Genomic DNA, 16,453 nt, shown 5'->3' on the forward strand with positions numbered 1-16,453 from the left:
TTCAGAGTCACATTATCTTTCTCTAGATGCCTTAATTTGGACATTTTCATGGCCTTAGAACTGAAGATTTGTAACCTAATAAATCCCCTTTTTTGAAGCCAATCCATTTCTGGTATATTGAATCCCAGGAGCTTTAGCAAACCAAAATAATAATATTCTTAAAGAACCAACTTTTAGTTTCATTGATTCTGTTGTTTTTTGCTCTTGATTTCATTTTTTTTCTGATCTAATATTTATTTCTTTCTTTCTGCATGCTTTGGGATGAGTTCAATGTTCTTTTTCTAGTTCCTCTAGGTGTACAGATCTTTAATTTTAGTTTTCTTCCTTTTTTGTATGCATTTAGGACTATATATTTCCTTCTCAGCCTGTCTTTTTTTGCATCCCATAAATTTTGATATATTGTGTTCTCATTTTCATTTGTCTTGTGATATTTTCTTATTTCTTTTGCAATTCCTTCTTTGACCCACTGATTGTTTAAGAGTGTGTTGTTTAACTTCTCTAGATTTGTGAATTTTCCTGTTCTTCACTTGTTTTTCATTTCTAGCTTCATTCCATTATGATCAGTGAAAGTGCTTTGTATAATTTCAGTCTTTGTAAATTTATTGAGACTTGTTTTGTGACTCAACAGGTGGTTTATCCTGGAAAATGATCCATGGGCACTTTGGAAGAATGTCTATCCTACTGTTGTGGGTGTAATGTTTTATAAATGTGTTAGCACTAGCTCATTTATCGTATTATTTAGGTTTTCTGTTTACTTAATGCTCCTCTGTCTAGATGTTCAATCTATGGATGTGTCTCTAAATATTGTACAGACATCTATTTCTCCTTTCCTTTTTGCCAGTGTTTGCCTCATGTATTTGAGGGCACCTTGGTTAGGTGCAATACATTACCTTTTGACTTTAGGAATTCCACTACTAGGAATTTGTCCTTATGGAAATGTACACCAAGATACTGGGTACTAGATGATATTAGGGAATTAGTGCTTTGTAAAGTGTGGTAATGGACTTATGGATAGACGATGTCCTTATTTTTTCTAGATGGAAGTGGAAGTATTTAGGAATAAAATGTGATGATATCTGGAATATACTTTAAAATAGTTTATAAATTTGATATATGTAGCTATATATATATGTAGCAAAATGTTTACAATTGTTGGACCTAGGTTTCTGTATGTTTGGAAATTGTAATAAAGAGTAGAAAAATTAAATTACACCAGGATATTCACTATAGAATACTTGCAAAAAAATGATTATTGTATTAATCATTTACTAGTCTAGACAACAAGGCATATTGCAGGAAAAAACCTACATATTCTGTGAAGTGGGAGTCAGATAATTAATAGATAAATAAATATATGGAAGACGATAAAGAGTGAAGGAGAGTGTGCCAATTTCAATAGGATGATCAGGAACAGCCTCTCTCTGAAGGAAATACTGGACAGAGGCCAGAAGGAAGTGAGAGATGTGGTCATCTGGGAGAAAAGCTTTCTGAGTAAAAGAAACAGCAAGGACAGAGGCCTTAAGTGAAACAAGCATAGCTTGTTTGTACTCGAGTAGAATAATTGGTGATGACACAGAGAAGAAACAGAGGAATCAGGTCATATAGGGCATTGTAGGTCAAAACAAGAACTTTGGATTTTATTCTGAGTGAGACAGGAAACTATTGGAGGTCCATATGCTGTTATTAAAAGAGCTCAGAGATACTGGGGGGAGGGAGCAATTTGTAGAAAAGTGTAAGAATGTGATCACTTCATTTTGTATTGTTTGAATTTTTTTCACCATATACATGCATTAATTTATTTAAAAAATAAATAAAAGGGACGGTGCAACAGTGGCTCAGTGGCAAGAGTTCTTGCCTGCTGAGCTGGAGACCCGGGTTCGATTCCCAGAGCCTGCCCATGCAAAAGAAAGAAAGAAAGCTAGGGAGGGAGGGAGGGAGGAAGAAAAGAAAGTGTCAAATGGGAAAGAAGGAAATAACTGAAGTCTTCTGGTTCTAAAAAATCCTCTCTCAATTGGAGGCAGTAGTGTCCAGTGAACAGCACTGGGCTCAAGGCCTGCAACTGGACTCCCTCTTGGAATTTCAGCAACGTGTTTGTAAAGTGAGGATGATATTGCCCAACTCAGGGATGTGTGAAGATTTTGTAAGTTATTGTACTAGGCTCAGAGTTCTCATTCAGTATGTGGGGCTACTCCTCATAGCAACAGTAGCTACAGCATCACAAAAGTCTTGTGCAGATATATTACAGTGTAATATAGCAGTGTGCTATGAGGAAAGATGGGAAGGCTTCCAGGCAGAGGAAGTGATTGGGAAATGAAACCGGAAACAGAGGGAAACAAGTTTTAGAAAGAAAAGAGCACATGAAGATACCATCCATGAAAGCTCCTACTGAACCCCCTGTTTCCCCAGTTGGTGCATAAGGAAGAGCAACCTGCAGCTGGCTGGACTAGGGCTGCCCAAGAGGCCAGGCAAGAATCTCAGAGGACATAATGAGAGCAGGTACCCAGCCTGGACCCAGGAGAAGGGTTCATGTGGAGCACATGGGGGGAATTTAGGTATCCCAGACTAGTGGTGTGTGTGTGTGTGTGTGTGTGTGTGTGTGTGTGTGTGTGTGTGTGTGTGTGTGTGTGTGTGTGTGTGTGTGTGTGTGTGTGTGTGTGTGTGTGTGTGTGTGTGTGTGTGTGTATACCTCCCGAACTCTGACAATTCACTGAAACAAAGGAATGAAACTGATTTCCCCAGAGGACTGTCAATGTACACATGCAGTCTATTTCGCATGATTTAAGTGTTTTGTGGTCCTGGGGCTGGTTTATGAAGTGTGGTCATGGGGCTGATTTCAAAGAGAACATTTACTATATTGTTGTCCTCTCGATGAATATGGCAGATATAGGATTCCTTGACCACTTGACTATGTCCTGATTAGCTCAGAGGAAACCTGCCACTGAGCTTCCACTTACTTACCTGCCTTTGTCCAATGAGGATAACAATAGAATTCATAGGGTATTGTAAAGCATTAAATGAATTATTACATGTGAAATTCTAAACAACTTTTCCACCTAGTTATTGCCTGATTTTTTTTTTTTTTTAAACATGGGCAGGCACCAGGAATCGAACCCAGGTCCTCTAGGCATGGCAGGCAAGCGTTCTTGCCGCTGAGCCACCTTGGCCCGCCCTATTGCCTGATTTTGATACTAAATAAGAAAGGAGAAGGGGAAAAGAAAGAACAAGGACAAGAAGGAGGAACTATTTCTTTTGACCAAACTATGGTCATTAGTTATATGCTGACATGTAATCCTGGAAAAATATAACTGGTTCAAGTTGCCTAATAGCTGCAGATATTAGGTTCTGGACAAAAAGGGAATGAGTGAGACCTATGAAACTGCAAAAAGGAAGGAGATTAAAAGGCAGAGATTCTTACTGACCTTTTCCTTTTTGAACCCCAGGAGAGTCATCATGATATCTTTATCTCCCGCAGCATTCATACCTTCTATGGTATAACCAAATGGAACGCTTTCTGCTTGGAGAGTATATCCCATGGTTCCCGTTTCTGTGCCTTTGCTTAGGGTGTTCTCTTTACCTGGAATATGCTGCTTCTCCTTGATACTCAACCCCAAACCTTTTTTTTCTTTCTTTTTTTTTTTTTTTGAGAATCAACTCCAGACATCACTTCCTCTTGGAAGCCTCCATGCCAGAAGCAACATCTCCTTTCTCCAACTCCATAATTCTAAATATCTGTTCTTTTCTCATGGCCTTCCCTCCTTCTACCTTAGGGTACAGTTTTTTTGCGCATGTGTCTTCTCTACTAGACTATGAGCATCTTGAATATGCTTTGCCATGGTCTTCTTCCCCACCCCTTGCACATAACTGGTATCCCCTATTATCACTTTAGTGTGTGGGTTAATATATTTATCAGCCTTTTTTTAACAACAGCCTCTATTCAGGACAAGTTTCTGCTCTTATTCCCCTCCATGACTAGAAATCCCAGGGAAGAGGGGCTCATCCCAGCTGTTCTCCACTTAGCCATCTAACTTCTCTCACCAGGCAGGCTGAATGGGCCTCCCAGGCTCCTCCAAGGCCTCCAGCCAGCAGATAGGCCCCTCCCAGTACCAAGGGAGACATATACTCTGTCATCATCCATCAAAAATGAAAGACCTACTCTACTATAAATGAGTCTTACTTATTTGAAATAATTGCGCAGACATCTCTGATGGGCTCCTTGAATAGTTTTATAAGCATCTTCCCACTTTGGAGAAAGTGATGACATGGGTCAGGGGAGAGCTTTCCTCTGGGAGAGACTTGTTGAGGCTTGGGGACCCCTTCCACACCCCCTAGTGTGGAATCAGTTTTGGAGATTCAGGTGTGGGGCTTCCCGGAGACTTAGCACAGAGTGCATTGCCTGAGGCTGTTTGACCATTACGAAACTCTGCAGATTGGACATACCTCCATAGCCCCTGTGTCCAGCAGTGGGGTTTTCAGGCAGTGGAGTTCTCAGCCCACCCCGGGCTCCAACTGCCACTCCCCTAACTGCCGCTCAGAACTTTGCTTCTCTTACCCAGAGCCTGCCTGTCCTTTGGATGACCGCTAGCCTAGGAGCCAGGAAAGTTTTTTAGGGCTAGATGAAAGCCTCATTTTGTGATTTAGGCACAAGCTAGATGTAGTTTCATGAAGAAAACTCAGCTGTGTTTCTTTATGAGTGCTGAAAATCTTGCTGCCTCTCCCGCTTCTGATTTGCAGGACAGCTAGGGAGGAAACCAAGGTGACCTGAGCTACGTGGGCGTCTTTAATGCTTCTCAGCTGGGTGTGAAGCCTGCTTTCCTCAGAGGAGCTCCAGACTTCATCACAAGGGAAATATTTCTTTTTATCTTCAAAATGTAAGTATCTTTTTTGTTATTAAATTAATACTAACTGTAAAAATTCATGCATTCTGAGTGTAAGTCATAGAAAGTCTAAGTTCCTCCAATTTTCTGTGCTAGAGGTAACGGTGTTAATACTGTATAGCCTATCCAATCTCTGGGAGTGCATGTATGTATGTGCAAAGCCTTAATGGGGTTTTAATACATATTATTCTCTAATCTTACGTTTTTATCGAAGAGTATATATAGCAGAGAACTTTCTACATCAACCCACATAGGTCTAGCTTTCCCTGTTCTAAAATTAATTTAATCACCCCCTACTAGTAGATATTTACTGTTTATTGCAGTTACAAACATTGATGCAGTGAACCTCCTTTTATATATATCTTTGTCTAATTATGTATTTTGCATGGGATAAATTCTTAAGAATATAACTGTTGGGGCTAAAGGAATGTGCATTTGAAATTTTGATAGATGCTGCCAAATTATTCACCTGAAAAAGTTTACATTGCTCTGAGGTTATCCCATGGCGGCTTATCCACTAGGTGTGGTAGGCACAGAACTGAGAGCCCGCAATTTTTTAGGGACCATGAAGATGTTTTAATTTTAACTTACTTTAAAATCAGAATGAAAATGAAAGAAAAAAATTATGAAATATAATAATGAACCCAGATTGGGTCATATTTGCCCAAATATCAATGTAATCATAAGATACAATGTTTAATATTTTTTAATTTAACAAGGGGCCCACAAAGGTTAACATGGCTAGGACCTGCACATGGTGTAATGTGACCCTGGGTTGTCTATCTCTCTACACCCTTGCAATTCTGGATATTATCTTTTTATTTTTTGCCAGTATTTTATGCCAAGAAAAAAAAGATATTTCATTGTTGTTTTAATTTGCAGCTCTTTGGTTATTTGTGAGGTATCTTCTCCTCTAAGTTTATTGAATTTCCTATGTAATTTAAATTTCCTGTGTAATTACTTATTTTCTTCTTTTCTCATCTTTCTATTGGGTTGCCCATCCTTTCCTTATTAACCTGTAAAAATTATCTTAACAGAATAATTGCAAATATTATTTTTCCAGTTTTTCATTTCAGATTTATTGGTATCCTTTTCGTAATGTCATTGAAATTATTCCTGTGCCTAAAATCTGTCAAGCATTCTTTTGTGTTATCATTCCTACAAAGGATTAAATAAATATTCTTTTATATATTTTTTGTTGGATATCTATGATTATTATTAAATATGATAATATTCTTAACTCACTGGGATGTATTTTTGTGTAGAATGTGAATTAGCATCTAAATTTTATTTTCCAAATATATAACTAATTGTCCCAACACCATAGGGCAATAATATGAAATGCTACCTTTATCAAATATTAAATTTCCATATATTCATGAATCTGTTTCTTGAATCTCTATTGCCATGTTAGTATTTTACTTTTAATTACATAGCTTTATAATATTGTTATGATATTTTGATTTCTGATTAAATTAATCACTACTCCCATAATCTTTCTCTTTCAATTTTTTATTCTTGATTATTCACACACATTTACTCTTTCTGATGAACTTTTAAATTTTTAAGGACTAGAAAAAAATTCCAATGAATTTTGTAAAATTTAGAGAATAAGTTGAGAAGGGGAATCTTAAAAAACTTTGACTGCATTGCCAAGAGCATGGCATTTTGTCCAGGTCTTTTTTTTATAATGTGTTCCTTGTTGGCCTTCAGTTAGTTTCTCATCCTGGGCGGTCTTCTCAAACTCTTCCTTGTCTCCTTTTGTGGGACAGGAGGCTAGCAACAGAGGACTTACCTGAGTCTCCATGTTCTCTTTGAGGATAACAGGGGCCTGTTTTTGGGGTTTTTTTTTTTTTTTTTGCCATTTTGATACAGTTTACTACTGGTTTTCTAACAACTGTATTCTGGCTGTAAACTACTGTGGCAAAACCCATAATCATCTCTTACCTGGATTTCTCATCTACCTGTTTCCACTTTTGCTTTCTCTGACCCATTCTGCACCTAGAGTGATCTTTCTAGTTAGATCCCCCATCCCTGCTGGAAAATCTTCAGTGGTTCCATCGTATTGGTTCCCTAATGCTACTGTAACAAATTATTGTAGACATAATGCCTTTTTTATCATTATGAGTAATAAATTTTATTTATTACACTATATAGAGAGCACTGCAAACAACAGCAAGGTATGCAGAATTGAAAGCAGGGGGTTAACAGACATGTGTAACCAATGTTCAAGGCAGCATTATCCACAATAGCCAACAGGTAGAAGCAGCCTGTGTCCATCAACAGGTTTCAATGTTTGCCTCATGTATTTTGGAGCACTGTAGTTAGGTGCATAAATGTTTATGATTGCTATTTCTTCTCGGAGTAATGACCCTTCTATTACTATATAGTGTCCTTATTTTCTTTAGTAACAGTTTTTGACTTAAAAGTCTGTTATGTCTGATATTGGCATAGCTTGTGGTTTCAATTTGCATAGAATATTTTTTTCCCATCCTTTCACCTTAAACCAATTTCTGACTTTGGATAAAGGGGAGTCTCTTATAAACAACATATGATTGGACTGTGGTTTTCTTTAATCAATTCTGACAATGTGTATCTTTTGACTGGGGAATTTAATCCATTTGTATTTAGTTTTATCATTGATAACGCAGGACTTCAGCCATTTGTCCTTTGTTTTTTATATATCTTATATATTTTTGGTCTCTCTTATCCTTTATTGCCGCTGCTTTTTATCTATCTTTTTAAAATTTCATTTGAGATATATTCATATACCATATAATCATCCACGGTGTACAATCAGTGGTTCACAGTGTTATCATATAGCTGTGCGTTCACCACCAAAATCAACTTTAGAACATTTTTATTACTCCAAAAAAATAAAAATAAGAAAGAACATTCAAAACACCCTATACCCCTTATCGCCCCTCATTATTTATTTATTTATTTTGTCTTTTATTTTCTTAATGCCCATACACTGGATAAAGGAAGTGTCAGTCACAAGATTTTCACAGTAACATAGTCACACCATGAACTTATATTGTTATACAGTCATCATCAAGAATCAAGGCTAGGCAGTGTAAAGGTGGCTCAGTGGCAAGAATTCTCACCTGCTGAGCTGGAGACCTGGGTTCGATTCCCGGACACTGTCCATGCAAAAAAAAAAAAAGAATCAAGGCTACTCCATTGATTGTACACCATGTATAGAATGTATGTGTATGAAGATTTCTCAATAAAAATATTTCTTAAAAAAGAATCAAGGCTACTGGATTACAGTTCAACGGTTTCAAGTATTTCCTTCTAGCTATTCTAATATACTAGAAACTAAAAAGGAGTATCTATATAATGCATAAGAATAACCTCCAGACCTCTTGACTCTTTTTTAAATCTTTTAGCCACTGAAACTTTATTTTATTTCTTTTCCCCATTTTGGTCAGGAAGGCTTTCTCAACCCCACAATGCCAGGGGCAGGCTCATCCCTGGGAGTCATGTCTCACGTTGTCGGGTGGGGGTGGATTTATACCTCTAGGAGTCATGTCCCACGTAGAGGGGAGGATAGTGAGTTTATTATTATTATGATGCCTGTCATACCCATGGCCTTCAGCTTGAAGTCTATTCTCCTTAATTTAGCTTGACAGCTCTTCATAGACCTACCACCACCACTACCCTGTCTAACCTTAGTCCACTCTCCCCTTTGAATGTTGTGCTCAAGCCAAATTTCTGGAACCTGCCTCCTTGACTTTCTCCATCTTGGTCTTGGCTCGTTCCTCTGTCTGGGGCAGTCTTTCCCCAGTCTTTTTCATTTGACTGCCTATTACTCATCTTCCAACCTTGGTTTAATTCTCACTTTTTCTGGGATCTTTTGACAACTTCTCTCACTCCCTTCATCTTCCCCTAGACTCTGTTAGGGGGTTGCATAGCATCCTCCATTGTCTCTGGCCCTGTTATATTGCCTTTTGCATTATTGTTTAATTATCTTCTCTTTCAAACTGTAAGCTCTTTGAGGGTGGAGATGATAAAGGAAGTTCCATGTTTGCCATAGAAGAAGGCTTATTAACTTCTTGTTGAATGAATTTTTAAAAATACCAAATTCATAATAGAATACTAATTATTTTACTATTAGGCCTTATCTCAAAAGTATTAGTTCACTTATTTAACAGTATTAGGTACTGACTCAATAAGCACTGAGCCAAGGCAGATAAAATTAAGAAAAAAGTCATCTGAATGTTATGAAGATGCTAAGGTTGTAGTTGTATGATCATATGGACAGAAATAGATATTCTCCCCCTCCAGGAAAATGGACATGGAGGTCAGTGAACCAATAGACTTGAGCTCTGGAGACCATCTACAACTGATTCGGAAAGCAGCAGGGGATGAAGGCAGTCCATCCAAATCTGGTCAGCCCTACACATCTTCACCTTCAACAGGACCAAGAAAAACTCAAGGGAATCCACAGCCAAAGTCTGGTGAGCGATCTGGTATCTATGTGGTACAAATTTCAGATGATACCACCCCAGATGAGAGCTCTACAAATGCAACCAGTCCATTCTCATCAGCATCTGTCCGCAGAGGTGAGAGTAAAGAAATTGCCTTTTGGAGGAGAAAAGCAAATGTCTTAAAATGTTTCTGCAGGTTGAATTGTCAGAAAAATTTAAATTGCTTTTAGTTTTTCCCAGGCATGCTTTGCCATGGTGAAATAAGTGAAACCCTTAAAAAACTGTCCCCAAATGTTCAGGTGTTCAGAAATTCATAATAAATTATGGTGAATGACTTTTTGTTTTTTTTAGGACATGTGGATTTAGCCATTGATTTAGAATGTCTTCTTTTAAGAGGTTTATTGCTTTAATCCTTTGTTTTAGATCTGTAATCCATTTTGAATACTTTTTGGGTATGGCATGAGGAAGGAGTCTAAAGTTATCCTTTTATATGTGGATATCTAGTTGTCCCAGCATTATTTGTTAAAAAGATTCTTTTTTTCTCCATTGAATTGTCTTGACACCTTTATTAAAAACCAGTTGACCCTAAATGTCAGGATTTATTTCTGGACTTTCAATTCTGTTCCATTGATCTATTATCTGATGAGGCTGGGTCACATTTAATACTTATTCCCTCACAGGATCCAGCTCATAGTAGTTGCGCAGCTAATGTTAGGTAGATGAATTTTTGAATGCCTGCAGCAATATTCAGGTGTGTGTATGCTCTGGTATTTTGATTAGGACAACTCAATCAAAGCAAAAGGATATAGTTGACAATCCTATAGGTCAGCTTTAAGCAGTTATTTCTTTTATTTTTTCTTTTTGAATTGTGATAAAGCTATAACAAAGTTAATTGTCATTACCAGAATAACATTCAGAGGGCCCCTAGAAAAACGTGTGCAATAAGAAGTGAGCAAGGCTGACTCTTAGCAGTCAACAGAGAGGCCTGTGTTCTGTGTACTGTGTTTGGCACATCATTCACTTGGGACACTTGGTCTTATAGTTCACAGGTTATCTAGTTTCTACACCATAAGAGGAAAAATCAAGTTGCTAAAGGCAGGTAGGCTTGAGAGAGAAGTGGTAGAAAGCTCTGCAAACTCTCAGCAGCCAAAGTCTATCTCTGGAAGTGCACATACCCTTTCTGCTAGTAAACCCCAAGGTGTTGTTGTTCTCCATTCTGTGCCAGGGTGTACTTAAATTCCTAAGGCTTGTGTTTTCCCCAGACAGTCCGAAAGAGGGTGGAGCATGCATACTAAGAAATTAAATCCCTAAGATTGTTTTAAAATTGGGATCTTCAGTGGGTAAACCTCTGATTCCAGTAAAACATCTCTGACCACTTGGATTGAGGAGTCTCCAAAAGTTCTGCAGAGCTGTATTTGTGTGTTATTCTCTAGCTGACTCAGCATCAGCACTTCCTTCCGCATGCTCCAAAAATCAGAGGAAAACTTCCGTGAAGCATCAAAAATAGTTTATTACATTTATACTTTTACTTTTGAACATTTGTTTATGTCACAAAAAATAATGCTTTTGTGTATATGTTGGATAGATGGAAATACTAGTGGTCAATGAGAGGGATGGGTAAGGGGTATGGTATGCATGAGTTTTTTCTGTTTTCTTTTTATTTCTTTTTCTGGAGTGATGCAAATGTTCTAAAAAATTATCATGGTGGTGAATATACAACTATGTGATGATATTGTGAGCCACTGATTGTACACCATGTATGGAATGTTTGTATGCTAAGAATGTATGTCCTTGTATGTTGTATCAATAAAAATTTTAAAAATAAATAAAATAATTATTTTGTCTCCTCAGCTTTCATTAGAAAAGTATTCCTCCTCTTGTCTTTGCAATTGATCATCACTGGGGCGATTGTCAGCATTTTTATTTTCTGGTGAGTGTTTTGGTTTGGTTATTTTTTTTTTTTTGCAATTTTGTTGAATCTATGTATCAAATTGTGAGCACTAACATCTTAATATTGAATCTTTTGTTCCATAAATAACTGTATCTGCATTTATTTAGGGCTTTTTAGTTTCTCCCAGTAATGTTTTGCAGTTATCAGCTTATATGTCTCACACATATTTGGTCAAATTTATTCCTATAGATTACATGTTTTGATGTTATTTTAAATGGTATTTTCTAAAACTTAATTTTAAATTGTTTGCTGCTACTTTGTAGACATTAGATGGAGTTTGGTTTATTAGCCTTGTGTCCTGTAATCTTGCTTAGTCATTCATTTGTTCTAGTAGTTTTTTCTGGAACCTTAGAATTTTCTACATTCAGTATAATGTCATCTGTGAATAAAGATAATTTTACTTCTTTTCAAATGTGTATGCATTTAACTATTTTTCATGACCTATTCCACTGACAGGAACCTTCAGTACAATGTTGAATTGTGTATTAATGTAATGAAATACATTGATTATTTTATCACATGTAAGTTAAGTCCTTACCCAGCTCAGTCAAGGTAAGTTAAAAGTTCCAATGCAAGGATCTGACCTGTTGCCCTTTTATAACTGTAACTACCTCCATTCCAGACAGTACTCCTCAACTCCCCTTCTCGTCTACCACCCTGTCCTTAGTGACGACAACTTATCTGTTCTGCATTTCTAAAATTTTATCATTTCAAAAATGTTATATAAATGGAATCATATGTTATATAACCATTGTTTTCCAGAGTAGTGGTACTTTGTAACATTCTGTTTTGGTTTGCCAAAGCTGCTGGAATACAATATACCAGAAATGGATTGGCTTTTACAAAGAAGATTTATTAGGTTACTAATTTACAGTTCTAAGGCTGTGAAAATGTTCAAATTAAGGTACCAACAAGAAGATACCATCACTGTAGAAAGGCTACCGGTCTGTGGCTCCTCTGTCACGTGGGAAGGAACATGGCGACATCTGCCGGCCCTTCTCTCCAGGGTTGGTTTCAAAATGACTCTCTCCGCTCCTATGGGTCCTGCTGGCTTCTCCTGGAGCGTTTTCTTTCTGAGCTCTCTCTCTCCATGAGAGAGTCCTCTTAAAGGACTGCAGTAAAGGGTTAAGAAGCACCTGGAATTAGGTGGGTCACATCTCCATGTAAACAACCTAATCAAAAGGTCCTACCCAACAATGTGTCTGCCCCTTCAGGATTGGATTTAAAAAACATAGGCTTTTCTAGGGTACATAACAGATTCCAACCAGCACACATTCCCGTCAGCAAGAGGAGTGACCCAGTTCTCAGTATCCTCACCAGTGTTTGGTGTTGTCACTATTTTAAACTTTATTTTGGCCATCTGAAAAGTGTGTAGAATATTTTATTATAGTTTTGATTTGCATTTCTCTGATAACGCTGAGCATCTTTTCATGCTTATTTGCCATCTAAGTATCCTTTTCACAGAAATGTATCTTCATTTTTATGTATTTTGTTCAAATTGTAATTGGATTGTTGCTTTTTTTAAATGTTGAGATTTGAGAGTTCTTTATATATTCTAGGTACTAGTCCATTGTCAGATATGTGTTTTTGCAGCTATTTTATCCCAGCTGAAATTTCTCTTTTCATCCTCTTCAAATGGGAGTTAACAGAGCAAAAGCTCTTATTTTATTTTTTTTGTATGCTGTATACAAAAATGTGGGGATCACATTTCATTCTTTTTCCAGGTGAGTATCCTGTTATTGCAGTACCATTTGTTGAAGAAAAACTTTTTTTTGTGGGGAGCAGAGTGCATGGGCTGGGACTCGAACCCAGGTTTCCTGCATGGCAGGCAAGAATTCTACCACTGAATTACCCTTGCAGCCCAAAAGCTCTTATTTTTTTTTAACTTTTTTTTATTAATTAAAAAAAATTAACAAACAAAACATTTAGATATCATTCCATTCTACATATACAATCAGTAATTCTTAATATCATCACATAGTTGTGTAGTCATCATTTCTTAGTACGTTTGCATCAATTTAGAAAAAGAAATAAAATGATAATAGAGAAAAAAAAGACTATACATACGATACCCCTTACCCCTCGCTTTCATTTACCATTAGCATTTCAAACTGAATTTATTTTAACATTTGTTCCGCCTATTATTTATTTTTATTCCATATGTTCTACTGTTCTGTTGATATAGTAGCTAAAAGGAGCATCGGACATAAGGTTTTCACATTCACAGAGTCTCATTGTGAAAGCTATATCATTGTTCACTCATCATCAAGAAACATGGCTACTGGAACACAGCACTACATTTTCAGGCAATTCCCTCCAGCCTCTCCACTACATCTCGAACAACAAGGTGATATCTACTTAATGCGTAAGAATAACCTCCAGGATACCCTCTCGACTGTTTGGAATCTCTCAGCCATTGACACTTTGCCTCATTTTACTCTTCCCCCTTTTGGTGGAGAAGTTTCTCTCAATCCCTTGATGTTAATTCTCAGCTCATTCTAGGGTTTTTCTCAGTCCCTTGATGCTGAGTCTCAGCTCATTCCAGGATCTCTGTCCCACGTTGCCAGGAAGGTCCACACCCCTGGGAGTCATGTCCCACGCAGAGAGGGAGAGGGTGGTGAGACTGCTCGTCATGTTGGCTGGAGAGAGGGGCCATATCTGAGCAACAAAAGAGGCTCTCTTCGGGGTGACTCTTAGGCCTAAATTTTAAGTAGACGTGACCTATCCTTTGTGGGGTTAAGTTTCATGTGAACAAACCCCAAGCCTGGGGGCTCAGCCTATAGCTTTGGTTGTCCACACTGCTTGTGAGAATATCAAGAATTCAACTTGGGGAAGTTGAATTTCTCCCCACTATCACCATTCCCCGAAGGGGGCTTGCAAATACTTTTCCAGTCACTGAGCAAATCATTCTGGGATTCATCAGGGGAGCTCTTATTTTTTTTGATGAAGTCCAGTTTATCATTTTTCCTTTTATCAATCATGCTTTTGGTGGTAGTCTTAGTACCTTTTGTCTAGCCCTAAATCCCAAAGATTTTTCTTAACTTTTTATTATCTAAAAAGTCTTATAGTTTCACATTTTACATATAAGTCCACAGTGAATTTTGAGTTAACATATATAATGTGTGCAGTTTGGGTTGAGGGCCATTTCTTTTTTTTTTTTTTACTGTGTATGTCCAATTGCTCTAACACCATTTGTTGAAATGGCATTCTTCTATTGAAATGTGCTTATGTCTTTGTCAAGAATCAATTGCTCATATCTGTGTGTATCAATTTCTGGGTTCTCACTTATGTTCCATTAATCTATATGTCTATCTCCTTACCAATGCCACACCCCCTTAATTAATGTAGCTATAAAGTAATCCTTAATACCAGGTAGAATAGTTTCTTCAACTTTATTCTTCTTCATCAGGCACATGTTAGCTATTGTAAGGGCTGTGCATTTCCATATACATTTTAGAATAACCTTGTCTATGTGCATAAACGTCTTTGCTGAGGTTTTGATAGGAATTGCATTAAACTTTTAGGTGAATTTGGGAAGAATTAACATCGTTACTATTTTGAGTCTTCCAACCCATGCACACAATATGTCTCTTCATTTATTTAGGTATTTTATTTCTCTCATCAGTATTTTGACATTTTCAGCATGCAGATCTCGGTGCATATTTTCTTACCTGTATATAATTTCCTTTGGAGCAATTATTAATGGCATTGTAATCTTAATTTAGTTTCTGCATGTTTATTATTTAATGTTCCTATTTCTCCACATTCTCTCCAACACTTGTAGTTTCCTGTTTGTTTAATAGCAGACATTCTAGTAAGTGTGAGATGATATCTCATTGTGGTTTTGATTTGCATTTCCCTAATAAGTACTGAAGCTGAGCATCTTTTCATAGTGTTTGTTAGCCACTTGTATTTCCTCTAGAAACATGTCTATTCATGTCTTTTGCCCATTTTTTCAATTGGATTGCTTGTCTTTCTTTATTGAGATGTAGGATTTCTTTATATATTCTAGATATCAACCTTTATCAGATTCCTAGTTTCCAAATAATTTCTCCCATTGAGTCGGCTTTTCTCCCTTTTGCTCCTTTGAAGCACAAAAATATTCAATTTTGAGGAAGTCTCATAAATCTGTTTCTTTTTTTGTTGTTTGTATTTTCGGTGTATAATCTAGGAAACAACCTCCTATCACTAGATCTTGAAAAATGTTGCCCTGTATTTCTTCTAGGAGTTTTATGGTACTGGTGCTTATATTTAGTCTTTGATCCATTTTGAAGAAAATATTCGTATAGAGTGTGAGAAAAGGGTCCTCTTTCATTTTTTTGCTTATAAATATCCAGTCCTCCCAACACCATTTATTGGAGAGACTGTTCTGTCCCAGTTGACTGGACGTATGGTTTGTCCTGGAGAATGTTCCATGAGCCCTTGAGAAGAATATGTGTCCTGTGGTTTGGGTTGCAATGTTCAATATATGTGTGTTAGATCTAGTTAATTTATCATATAATTTAGGTCCTCTGTTATTTCCTTGTTGATCCTCTTTAAATGTTCTATCTGTCTAAGAGAGTGATATCATAGAGACGTCTGTTACTCCCTTCAGTTTTGCCAGTGTTTACTTCATGTACTTTGGGGCACCCTAGTTATCTGCATAAATATTTGTTTGTTATTTCTTCTTGGTGAATTACCCCTTTTATTAATATATAGGGGTCTCTTGTAAGAATTTTGCACTTAAAGTCTGTTTTGTCTGATAGTAGTGTAACTACTCCTGCATCTTGCCTTTTTTTTGGGGGGGGGGGGGTTACTGCTTGCATGGAATTTCTTTTTACCATCCTTTTACTTTCAGTTTCTTTGTATCTTTGGGTCTAAAATGAGTCTCCTATATAGATACAGCATATATATGGGCCATATGCTTTTACTCCATTCTACCAATCTCTGTCTTTTGATTATGGAGTTTAATCCATTAACATTCAGTGTTACATCTGTCAAGGCAGTAAAAAAAAGACTTTCTTCACTATTTTATCCTTTGGCTTTTATTTGTCAGTTTTTCTTTTTTGTCTTTTTATCTTTTAGTTACCCTACTAATAGTCTTCATTTCTAACTTCTACTCCAAGCCTCTCTCTCCTGTCTTTTCTTTTTGGCTGGCAGAATGCCCTTTAGTCAATTTCTTGTTGGGCAGGTCTCTTGTTTACCTCTCTCAGCTT

At 37.1% G+C, this 16,453-nt stretch overlaps 1 protein-coding gene across 2 annotated transcripts in view; it reads left to right on the top strand.

Annotated features, from left to right (window-relative positions):
- The first annotated feature begins 4,499 nt into the window (after positions 1–4,499).
- LOC143644343 (protein lifeguard 2-like) overlaps positions 4,500–16,453 on the top strand; it is a 28,632-nt gene continuing 16,678 nt past the window's right edge. For both annotated transcript variants that reach the window (XM_077113603.1, XM_077114413.1), the window contains exons 1-3: positions 4,500–4,868; positions 9,165–9,442; positions 11,159–11,237. In XM_077113603.1, the coding sequence (XP_076969718.1) occupies positions 4,867–4,868; positions 9,165–9,442; positions 11,159–11,237 (359 nt within the window). In that variant the 5' untranslated portion in view covers positions 4,500–4,866. The remainder of the gene's footprint in view (positions 4,869–9,164; positions 9,443–11,158; positions 11,238–16,453) is intronic.

Source organism: Tamandua tetradactyla, chromosome 1, assembly GCF_023851605.1.
Source record: "Tamandua tetradactyla isolate mTamTet1 chromosome 1, mTamTet1.pri, whole genome shotgun sequence".
Lineage (NCBI taxonomy): Eukaryota > Metazoa > Chordata > Mammalia > Pilosa > Myrmecophagidae > Tamandua > Tamandua tetradactyla.